Below are 12,366 nucleotides of genomic sequence, written 5' to 3'. Positions count from 1 at the left end.
TCCAAACAGATTTGGGCAAACAGGTATTTCGAAAGTCAGGTAAACACTCTTGGTGCTGAAGACAAAGAAGGCAGCCGTATTGATTTCTCAATAATAGGTAACAGAAAAGTCATTCAGACATCAATTTTTAACAAAATCAAAGTACACTTACCGTCCTTTCTCCAGATCCTCCAGAAATACTTCTCTGTGGAAGGAAGTTGGATAAAATCATTCTTCAGAAGCGTGTTGCTTACTACTTTGAGGGCAAAAACTGTTTTATCTGTCAAGAAACATTTTCTCCTTCCATACTGAGCTCTGATTCATTCACTGGAGCCGAGACATAACTATCAAATATTCTTGAATGCTAGTTTCCCCTGGGGTGCTTCCCTGAGTAAGTGTCTCAGCGTCTCGGCTGTCTTTTGGTGGCATGCCCATCATTCTCTGATACAATGTTAAAACCAATGTTTTTAAATGAAAATATTCAACTGAGCTCATGCTGAGTAGCACAGATCACCTTTATCCTGTAAAAACCACCTCATTAATTCAAATAAAAACATCTGTTTGCCTGAGTGTTTTCATAGCAGCAAAATTCCTTCAAACCCAGACAGTGGGAAGGCATGTCTGTCTCTTCCATTAGATGCAGCAACATGGGAGCTGTAACACACGCATCTTCTCCTTGGCGTAGCCCCTGAGTTAAACATGGTAACTGGCAGATGGAAAATCCTGTATTCTAACTGCCATGCTAGAGATTTATCCGCATGAATGACTGTCCTGTGGCATGGAAAGCGGGCTGGCTTTAGAGCGATGGGTGAGCATCTAATGTCAGATGGATTTTAAAGTAATAATTCAGATGTGGGTTAGTAGAGCTTAGCTTGCCTGCTTTGGGGTGAGCTGAAATTTTTGGGGGTGTTATATGACATAGTAAGGCCAACAGTTGCCTTCTTTTAGGCTTTTTTTAATTGAAGCAAGGTTGATTTACAATGTTGTGTTAGTTTCAGATGTACAGCAAAGTGATTCAGTTATTACTACATATCTATTTTTTGTCAGATTATTTTCCCTCATAGGTTATTACAAAACACTGAGTATATTTCTCTATGCTATATAAGTCCTTGTTGGTTATCTATTTTCTTTTTTGGCCATGCTGCCCGGCTTCCAGGATCTTAGTTCCCCAACAAGGGATTGAACCTGTGCCCCCTGCAGTGGAAGAACAGAGTGCTAACCAGTAGACAGCCAGGGAATTCCTGGTTATCTATCTTATATACAGTAGTGTGTATCTGTTACTCCCAACCTCCTAACTTATCCCTTTCCCCCTTTTCTCTTTGGTAACTATGAGTTTGTTTTCTATGTCCATGGGTCTTTTTCAGATCTTTGAATGCAATTCTCAACAGCTCTTTAAGTTTTGTCTTTTAGATGAAGACCCTGACATGAGGATTTACCTATGAGGTTTCTTTTTTTTTCCTCTTAAATCTTTTTGATGTGGATCACTTTTAAAGTCTTTATTGAATTTGTTATAATATTCTTCTGTATTACGTTTTGATTTTTTGGCCGCAAGGCATGTGGGGTCTTAGCTCCTGGACCAGGGATTAAGCCACACGCCCTGTACTGGAAGGTGAGATCTTAACAACTGGAGACGGCCTCCAGCGTGGCTAGGTTGCCTGTGCTCTCTGAGCGGCTCCCCAAAATGGTAGTGACCGTGACCAGTGGGGGAGCATGTGTGGCCCCACAAGGAAGCCACAAAATATGTCCTCCTAGGAGGAAATTCTTCCATATATGACAGTAAAACCATCCCATAATCTTAAGCTTTGAACATGTAGCCACGTATTGTTTAAGCAAACAACATGACCACTGCATTCAGAGATGGACAGTCATGTGGAGGTTTCCCTTCATTTCAGCGGAAATGTGTTTCTCCCGAGTATAATACTACTGGACTCTTTGCTGCTAAGAAAAACAAGCTCTTGAGAAAATGTAGCAAAAAGCATCTCAGTCTTTTTCTTATTTTTTCATTCATGATCTCTTGCATTTATTTTCCCTTTCGGAACTGAGGTTTACTGTACCTGATACCTCCGATTCTCTGGCACAAACTGGAATTTGCCTGGAGCCAACTCCGCATGGTCTCCATAGTCTGCGAACTTAAAACAAATCAGGATGTTTATTTCCATCAATGAAAAAAAGGCAGCTGGTGACAGGCAAAAAGTATTTAATATATTATTTTGTCTTGTTTTCTATATTTCTGTGCAATCTCATTTTTTTTTTCATATAATGTCTTTTAAAAAAAAATCAATAGCTGATTTACAACATTTCAGGTGTGCAACAAAGTGATTCAGTTATATATGCTGCTGCTGCTGCTAAGTCACTTCAGTCGTGTCCGACTCTGTGCGACCCCAGAGACGGCAGCCCGCCTGGCTCCCCCGTCCCTGGGATTCTCCAGGCAAGAACACTGGAGAGGGTTGCCATTTCCTTCTCCAATGCAGGAAAGTGAAAAGTAAAACTGAAGTCGCTCAGCTGTGTCGGACTCTTTGCAACCCCATGGACTGCAGCCTACCAGGCTCCTCCATCCATGGGATTTTCCAGGCAAGAGTACTGGAGTGAGTTGCCATTGCCTTCTCTGATTATAGGTTGAATATTACAATGTATTGAATATAGTTCTTATGCTATACAGTAGGTCCTTGTGTGTATTTTATACATAGGAGTGTGTATCTGTTAATCCCCAACCCCTAATTTATCCCTCTCCCCTTTTCCCTTTGGTAACCAAAAGTTGTTTTCTCTGTCTGTTACAATGATTTCTTTAATCTATTTGTTTGCTGGTTATATCTCGGAGGTGAGTAACTAGGAGTTAATATCTCCAAACTTGGTGGATGCAGGAATTCATTTTTCACTTTGCCTGAAGATGACAAGGAGGTACCTGGGGGAAGAGTTGCGTCGATCTTAGCAGCATCAGAAATGTCTAATAAGATGTTAGAAATGTCAATATGAAAGGAATACCAGTAAGTGACTGAAAAAGCACAAGCACCTTTGGAAATCTTGCCTCCAATTCCTGGCTCCATCAATGAGGCTTCCAACACACTCTGGTGGTTTCTAAAGTGTTGGAAAATATGATAATTTCTAGGCAGACAGAGTGATTTTTTTTTTCTTGCAAATATGCCATCTTGTTCTTTGGCATTTGTATACATAATCCACCCTGTAAGTATCATAAGCTGCTGCATCTTCCAGGATATTCCCAGAATACATGTGGCTTTTCTAGTATCAGAATAGCTCTTATATGACTTTCAGTCCAAGACTTTCATCATGCTGAGGATGATCAAGGGTCTGAAGGGAAGACCTTGAGCTCCTTGGGAATAATTCCTATACTCTGCCCGCTGCCTCATCCATCTTCCCCTTTAACAGGAATATTAAATGCCCTTAACTTGGAAATCACTGTTCACTTAGGTGTGACAAACAACAGTCCTTTTTAATTTTTTGGCTGTTCTGGTTCTTAGCTGTGGCATGGAAGATCTAGTTCCCTGACCAGGGATTGAACCCAGGGCCCATGCATCGGGAGCTCGGATCTTAGCCACTGGATCATCAGCTGTTTGTTGTTGTTCAGTCACCAAGTCATGTCCGACTCTTTGCAACTGCATGGACTGCAGCACACCAGGCTTCCCTGTCTTTTACTATCTCCTGGAGTTCGCTCAAATTGATGTCCATTGAGTCAGTCGTGCCATCCAACCATCTCATCCTCTGCTGCCCCTTTCTCCTTTTGCCTTCAATCTTTCCCAGCATCAGGGTCTTTTCCAGTGATTCAGGGAAGTCCCTCAACCACAGTGCTTTGAAAATGGCTTTTCTTATACTCTTACGTAAAAGAGTAATAATGGTATTTCATAATAATAGTTATGAGAGCTAATAATTATCAAGTTCTTGCTCAGGTTCGCACTGTGCTGGGTAGTTTACAAATGTCACTTAAACCTTATAACCATCCTTTGGATCAGATCAGTTAATATCCCCAGTTTCTGAGATAAGGAGAGGCAGCTGTACTCCATAAATGCTACACTATGGGGCCAGCCCATGAACTCAATTCTCATGAAAAGCCCATTAATGCTTTAAAGGGTAAATACACATTTGAGTAATTTCAACAGCGAACACTTCTACTCAGATGAACTTTATCATAAATTTCTAACCCTCACAGGATACAGTCCTTGAACAGCAACAGGTAATAGGCTTTGCTGGTGGCTCAGATGGTAAAGAATTCACCTGCAATGCAGGAGACCCAGGTTCATTCCCTGGGTCAGGAAAATCCCCTGGAGAAGGGAATGGCTATCCACTCCAGGATTCTGTCCTGGAGAATCCCATGGACAGAGGAGGCTGGTGGGCCACGGTCCATGGGGTCGCAAAGAGTCAAGACACAACTGAGCGACAATCTATTTACCAAACTAACACAGGGAGCCTACAGCAAGGAGTCTTCTGGAAGTACTTACTTCTGAAATTCCATTGGTGGGGATTTCAAAGCCTCTCGATTCAGAAAGGAAGAAGCAGAGGAAAAAGCACGCGAGCCCCTTCATCATGCTGGGTGTCTCTGCCCAGCTCTCAGGCACGGGGTCTGGGAGGGAGCCCAGTGTCCCCTGAACCACGATCAGAGAGGCACAGCAGAGCAGTACAGTTGGGCTTTAAAAAGAAGAAAAGAGAAGAGAGCTCTCAAACTTTGCTCCAAACAGGATAAATATTTGTTCTGGAGTTCAAACTTAAGCTCTGGGGGTGGATCAGATGCCCAGAGGTTATTCAAACAGCCAAGCCAGAGGTAGTCCCTGGGCTGTGAGAGTATGTCAGGGTCAGATGGATGTGCAGTATTTTTTTTTTCCCCTTTCTGCTGATTTCTGTTCATCTTAAAATCAAAGAGATCTAAAGGTCAGTGTCATCCTCTTTGAAAGACCAGGTGAGGAACTTTCCCGAGAAATTGAGTCAGATGGGAAAAACCTAAAGTTAGAAAGTTTCTGGAAACAAAAGCCTTAAGTGAAAGCAGGAGGAATTTAGGGAAAGGAGGAGAAGAAACCCCAGAGTTTCTGAGCAAAGCACTCATGAGCAATGCTTTTCTCCCTCTCCCTTTGATTACCGAGAACCTATTTCATGAAAGAACTGGGTGAGAAGCAGTGTGGGAGGCACGCCCTGCAGCGAGGAAGCTTCGGGAACATCTTTGATGAAGAGAACAGAGTCTGTTCCCACTGCTTCCCGTCAGCCTCACTCAGGTCGGTGGAAAATCAGCTCCCCCTAGTCCCAGAACCAGGGACAGCCCAGCCTGGAATCCCTTCCTGCTCATGGTCAGGAATCCTAGTAACAATGATAACTAGGATTCATGAAGTTCTCTGTGGTATCAGTCTCTTTTACTTGCATTAACTTTAGCCCTTTACTTTTCAACTATAAAAGAGCCATATCAGGTGTGTACTTCATTTATCTCCATTCACAATGGAGGAAAAGAAGATTTGGTAATTGATTCCCCATCTCACAGTCAGCAAGTGGGGACTTGATTCAAGGTTGAGAATCAAAGTTCAGTAAGTGCCAGGAGAGGCGCCCTGGGTTCCCTCCCTGGGATCGGGGTTCCGGGTGTGAATTTACACTAAGGTTTACCTGTGGTCCCCAAGCTGGGTGACCAGTCTATTTGATGAAACTTTTTCCTGAGCCTCTACTCCAGACATCTGCTTGCACACAGCCAGGCTGTGGACCCCAGTCTGGCCAGCTCCCATGTCTTTTCTGGCAGTTTCCTTTACCAGGATGGAACTACCGCTTTTCTGTCCAAAGTTGTTTGATCCAGCACCTGGTCAGGGAGCTGCTGCTGAAATAATTTCTCTAAAAGTTCACTAACACAAGGGAACTTGCACCCCATGAAAACAGGAAGTCTGTGATGACCCGTGTGACCTGTGATGTAGGGCTGTTTCTACTAGATCTGCTTTCCATGGACCTGACACTCACCGCGTGGATTGCAGTGAACCCAGGAAAAACAGATCACTTTTCTGAGACTGTCTTCTGGTTTGCTTTAAAGGGACATGGCTTAAAGTTTATTTCAAAAACAAGGCAAGGAAAGAGAAAATAAAACACCATGCCAAAGAAGATAAACTGACATTCAAATAACACAAGATGATCTTTAAAAAACTACAAATTTGTTAAATCCAAGCACGTGCCCAAAATAACTGGGAGTGTTGCTTCAAATGTACCATAAATGCAAATGGATTAAATTTATCTGTAAGATTATGAAGATTTACTGATTTTTAAAAAAAAGTTCAACTTTATGCTGTCTCTAAGATTTACATTTTATCTCCAAGGGACAAAAGCAGACTGAAAGTTGAGATTGCATTAAAATCTATCTTATTTTTTCTAAATACTTGAAAATGGGGGTTACAAAGATGGTATTGGGTTAAGACAGACGTTAGAGCAAATAATAATAAAAGAAAGAAGAGAATTAAATCTACGATTATTAACTACGTGCACATTGTTGTGAAGTGCCTCTCTCTAGAAATTGTTCATCTAGCAAAACTAAAACCCTGTCCCCAGTAAACAGTAATTCTCCATTCTGCCTGCCCCCAGCTCCTGGCAACCACCTACTACTTGTTTTTCCTGTGAGTACGATCTCCTTACATACCTCGCGTAAGTGGAATCATCCAGTATTTGTCCTTTTGTGACTGGCTTATTTAATTTAGCATAACATCCTCAAGGTGTATTCATGTTGTCATTTACATCAGGATTTCCTTCTTTATTTATCAGACGTCCCTGGCAGTCCAAGTGGTTAAGACTTCGCCTTTCAAAGCGGATTTGATCCATGGTCAGGGAGCTAAGATCCAAAAAAAGACAAAACATCAAACAGAAGCAATATTGTAACAAATTCAATAAAGACGTCAAAAAAAAATGGTCCACATAAAAAAAGGCTGAATATAATCATCTACTGTATGTATATATCATATTTTCTTTATCCATTCATCCTGCCGTGAACACTTGGCTTGCTTCCATTAAACAAGTATATTTTAAATTTTCCTCTGTGATATTTCACAATTAAACATTTAAAAAACAATTTAAAGAGCAAAGAAAACTGATTCCAAGTCAGTTAAAATATTTTCAGCAAGGAATACAGGTAACCTTGGCAGAACAAAGAAAATCACTTGTTTTACACACCACCTATTTTTGTTTAAGTAAAATAGAGGTCTAAGCTAACCAGATAAATCTATTAGTTGAAGACGGAGCAGCGTTTGCTATAAGTGAAGATGACGTGGGGTCAGACCCCGGATAGTACTGATTTGGTTTTGTTAAGCATGTACTGCATGACTTTGGTAGTGAATTTACACACACACCCCGCTCCCCGCCCCGCAAATGCTTGGTCTCAGCTAAGAGTGGATGTGGTAAGCATTTCTGGGAACGTACCAGTTGATCTGGATTCCACTTCCTCTCCATTCCCACTGTCATCACATTCACTAATTTTCTGGAATGCTAGCAGTGTTTTCTAGAGGATGTCTTGGCTACAGTTTCTGAATCCATCACCATCACACCATGGCTGAACACAGCACCCAGGTGCCGCTCTGAAGCAGTTACTCCCTGCTCCAGAGTCTCCACTCTCTTCCTATAGAAGATCCAGCCAAGAGTGACTTCACAGTGGTCAATCCACTACCTTCAGCCTGATCTCCAGGTGACCTACACACCACAAAGTGAAAGTCACTCAGTCGTGTCCGACTCTTTTCGACCCTATGGACTATATAGTCCATGGAATTCTCCAGGCCAGAATACCGGAGTGGGTAGCTGTTTCCTTCTCCAGGGGATTTTCCCAACCCAGGGACTGAACCCAGATCTCCAGCACTGCAGGCAGATTCTTTACCAGCTGAGCCATAAGGGAAGCCCAGGAATACTGCAGTGGGTAGCCTATCCCTTCTCCAGCAGATCTTCCTCACCCAGGAATCGAACTGGGGTCTCCTGCATTGCAGGTGGATTCTTTACCAACTGAGCTACCAGGGAAGCCCTACACCCCACAAAGCCAGACGGTTTGCTCAGCTCCAAACCGTTCATCCAAGGGCTTCCCCGACACAGCTCCCTTGCCTGCAGTTCCCACCTTCTCCTCCAATGTTCCTCTATCAGCATCACATCCCCCTTTCAAAGGTCAGCTTCACTGCGACTTCTGTCACCAACATGCTACGGATTCCTCTGGCTGACATTCATCACCATATCTGCAGCACACAACTCCATGCCCTGCCACATTTTCTCAAGTGCAGAGACCACACACACCTGCATCCACTGCTCTTTACGGAGAAAGACAAATACCATATGATATCACTTATATGTGGAATCTAAACTGTGACACAAATGAACTTGTCTATGAAACAGAAACTGACTCAGAGACACAGAAAACAGACTTGTGGTTACCAAGGGGGAAAAGGAGGGGGAGGGATGGATTGGGAGCTTGGGATCAGCAGATGCAAACTATTACCTATAGGATGGATAAACATCAAGGTCCTATGTAGAGCACGGGGAACTATATTCAATATCCTGTAATAAATCATAATGGAAAAAGAATATATATATGTGTGTAACTAAATCGCCTTGCCATACAGCAGAAACTAACCCAACACTGTAAATCAACTATATTTCAATAAACTAAAAAACCCAGCCTTTACAGATAGCCTACTATGTGCCTGGCACTCTATACAGCAGTCACCACAGTGCCTTTGAACATAACTGACCCTTAAGGATCAACACTGACTTGAACCACTCTTGGAAGGTGATCTGGCCCCAAAGTAATAACTCTTTCCTTTCATACGTTGTCCTTTTCAAAATATTTTTGCATCAAGCTATTTAGTTCCCAATAATGGAACATGATGTGCTCAGTCATGTCCGACTCTTTGTGACACCAAGGCCTGTAGCCCACCAGGCTCCTCTATCCATGAGATTTCCCAGGCAGGAATACTGGAGTGGGTTGCCATTTCCTCCTCGAGGGGATTTTTCCCGACCCAGGTAATGAACCCAAGTCTCCTGCATTAGCAGGCAGATTCTTAAGCTGAACCACATGGGAAGCCCCAAAGGGACATGACACCATCTTCAAAATCTAGAGTCTATCTCTTACTAGATTAGTGACTGCAGCGGGAGATTTCCTCTCTCTGTAAATCAGTTTCTTCACTGGTAAAGTGGGGCTATACCGTCATGTCATAGCGCAGCAGGGAGGAAGAGCAGACCAAGAATGAACGCGATTCGGGGCTGGCACAGAGCGAGAGGCTGTCCTGTGCTTGCATCGCTACTGCTTCTGTTGTGAACGGCCAAAGAAAACCCGCCTGGAACGTAAAATACAATCACAGAGCATGCAGCTGACAGTTGCCTGTATTTTTCTGCTCAGGTTTTCCCTTCGGCCTTAGAAATTGCACGGTGCTATACTTTCTGGGAAGATGTATCTTCTGGACGCTGGAAGTGAGAAAACCACTCCTTCCCTCCCTTGTGTGCAGGCTGGGCTGGGGGAGCTCCCAGCCAAGTGTATGCCTCAACCCGACCCTCATGGAAAAGTTCCATCACAGCTTTGCATCCTCTGCTGAGATAATGACTATTCAGACCTTACTGCACGTTTTGCAAACGTTAAGTATGAGTTCCAAAATTCTGGCCCCTTCCATCGATCAGTTCCTCTTGATGACTGTAATCTGGTATTTGGAACGACCTTAGGACAAGTCAAGCTAAGAGCAGCCTGAGCCAGGCTTCTCTTTTTATGCTGATGACCTATCTCCAAATTCCAAGGTCATGAAAAAAAACTCACCACGTTTGCTCTCTCTTGCCATCCAGAAGTGCCAGGTTCCCTACCATGGCAGGTGTGTACACAGGTCATGGGGTCCTGCACCTGGGCTCCTTCCACTAGCCTTGGGCCTGGGTGGCTGTCACTGGTGAATGGAAGGTATCCATTGTTCCTTACACAGTCTGGATTTATATGGAAATCGCTACCACAAATGCTGCAGGAATATTCACTTCCATAGATGTAAGAATCGGTAGGAAATCTAAGAGAAAAAAAATTCAGTACATTTAATAATGTTTAAATAAAAGAATAACTCATTTATTGCCCAATGAGAATTCTCAGGAACATCGATACACTTGGGTTTGTGGCTCTGAGCGTAAGTTTTGGTAGCTTAGATAATGGTGTCGCGATAACCATCACACAATTACAAAATCCAGTTTTATTTCTACCATTGTGAAAGAGTACACTTTAAGTTAAAAGGTGATATACCTTACAAATAGCTGTATCTGATCCTTACCTGCTTGTTCAGATGGGGTGTGATATGGACCAGGTCTGCTTTCTACACGTCTTTGAACTTAGATGCCTTTTTTAATGATAGTCAGGTTAAGATATTTTGCATTAGGTTCTTCAAGGATTATTTTTCTTAAATTTCTCAAGATGCTACTATATCATTCTGTCAGGTCTTTTTTCTTCTCAAAAAATACACCCATCTGAATGCAGAGTTCAAAGAATAGCAAGGAGAGATAAGAAAGCCTTCCTAAGTGAATAATGCAAAGAAATAGAGGAAAACAATAGAATGGGAAAGCCTAGAGATCTCTTCAAGAAAATTAGAGATACCTAGAGAATATTTTATGCAAAGATGGGCACAATGAAGGGCAGAAGAAGAAGATATTATGAAGCGGTGGCAAGAATACACAGAAGAACTCTACAAAAAAGATCTTAATGGCCCAGATAACCACTATGGTATGAACACTCACCTAGAGCCAGACACCCTGGAGTGCGAAGTCAAGTGGGCCTTAGGAAGCATCACTAAGGATAACAAAGCTGGTGGAGGGGATGGAACTCCAGCTGAGCTCTTTCAAATCCTGAAAGATGATGCTGTGAAAGTGCTGCACTCAATATGCCAGCAAATTTGGAAAACTCAGCAGTGGCCACAGGACTGGAAAAGGTCAGTTTCCATTCCAATCCCAAAGAAAGGCAATGCCAAAGAATGCTCAAACTACCACAACAATTGCACTCATCTCACACACTAGCAAAATAATGCTCAAAATTCTCCAAGCAAGGCTTCAACAGTACATGAACTGAGAACTTTCGGATGTTCAACCTGGATTTAGAAAAGGCAGAGGAACCAGAGATCAAATTGCCAACACCTGTTGGATCATAGAAAAAGCAAGAGAATTCCAGAAGAACATCTATTGCTTCTTTATTGACTATGCTAAAGCCTTTGACTGTGTGGATCATAACTGTGAAAAAATCTTAAAGAGATGGGAATACCAGACCTCCTTACCTGCCTCCTGAGAAACCTGTATCCAGGTCAAGAAGTAACAGTTAGAACTGGACTTGGAATAACAGACTGGTTCTAAATTGAGAAAGGAGTGTGTCAAGGCTGTATACTGTCACCCTGCTTATTTAACTTATATGAAGAATACATTATGCAAAATGCCAGGCTGAATGAAGCACAAGCTGGAATCAAGATTGCTGCAGTCCCTGGGGTCGCAAAGAGTCATACACGACTGAGCGACTGAACAACAACAAGCCTAAGTGTGGGTTACTGTAATTTGGGGACAGAACATAAATTTCAGAAGAAAAATGTTAGAAATTGGATAGAGCTTGCATGAGCCAAAAATACAAAGTTAGAGTGTGTGACGCGTCATACTTAAAAATTTTTTTAATTTTATATTGGAGTATAGTTGATTTACAGTGTTGTGCTGTTCAGTTGCTCAGTCCTGTCCAGCTCTTTGCAACCCCATGGACTGCAGCATGCCAGGCTTCCCTGTCCTTCACCATCTCCTGGAGTTTGCTCAAACTCATGTCCATTGAGTCAGTGATGCCATCCAACCATCTCATCCTCTGTCGTCCCCTTCTCCTCCTGCCTTCAATCTTTCTCAGCATCAGGGTCTTTTCCAATGAGCCAGTTCTTGGCATCAGGTGGCCAAAGTATTGGAGCTTCAGCTTCAGCATAAGTCCTTCCAATGAACATTCAGAGTTGATTTCCTTTAGGACGGACTGGTTTGATCTCCTTGCAGGCCAAGGATTTCTCAAGAGTCTTCTCCAACACCACAGTTCAAAAGCATCAGTTCTTCGGTGCTCAACCTTCTTTATGGTCCAACTCTCACACAATGATGTTGTGTTAGTTGGAGGTACACAGCAGAAGGATTCAGTTATCTGATTCTTTTTCAGATTCTTTCTCCATAAAGTTATTACAGAGTACTGAGTAGAGTTCCCTGTGCTATACAGTAGGAATAAATCAAGAGATCCCAACACCAAAATGGACCTTTAAAACTATGTCTGGGGGACTTCGCTAGTGGTTCACTGGTTAAGACTCTGTGCTTCTGATGCAGGAGGCTCGGGTTCAATCCCTGGTTAGTGAACTAAGATCCCACATGTTGCACTCCCCTCTCCCCTAAAAATTAGTCTTTGTTTAAAAAGTAAAATCAAATAAAAATAAAACGATG

The 12,366-nt window shown here is 42.6% G+C and overlaps 1 protein-coding gene across 1 annotated transcript in view; it reads right to left on the bottom strand.

The window, feature by feature from the left end:
* ITIH2 (inter-alpha-trypsin inhibitor heavy chain 2) overlaps nt 1-5,167 on the bottom strand; it is a 32,397-nt gene extending 27,230 nt beyond the window's left edge. The window contains exons 1-3 of the mRNA XM_055543513.1: nt 4,431-5,167; nt 2,034-2,108; nt 152-184 (exon numbers count right to left, since the gene is read on the bottom strand). Coding sequence (XP_055399488.1) covers nt 152-184; nt 2,034-2,108; nt 4,431-4,517 — 195 coding nt within the window. The 5' untranslated portion in view covers nt 4,518-5,167. The remainder of the gene's footprint in view (nt 1-151; nt 185-2,033; nt 2,109-4,430) is intronic.
* Nucleotides 5,168-12,366: the final 7,199 nt, after the last annotated feature.

Source organism: Bubalus kerabau, chromosome 13, assembly GCF_029407905.1.
Source record: "Bubalus kerabau isolate K-KA32 ecotype Philippines breed swamp buffalo chromosome 13, PCC_UOA_SB_1v2, whole genome shotgun sequence".
Classification (NCBI taxonomy): domain Eukaryota; kingdom Metazoa; phylum Chordata; class Mammalia; order Artiodactyla; family Bovidae; genus Bubalus; species Bubalus kerabau.
The sequence above is the reverse complement of the archived record's forward strand: the minus strand, read 5'-3'. Positions and strand labels throughout refer to the sequence as shown.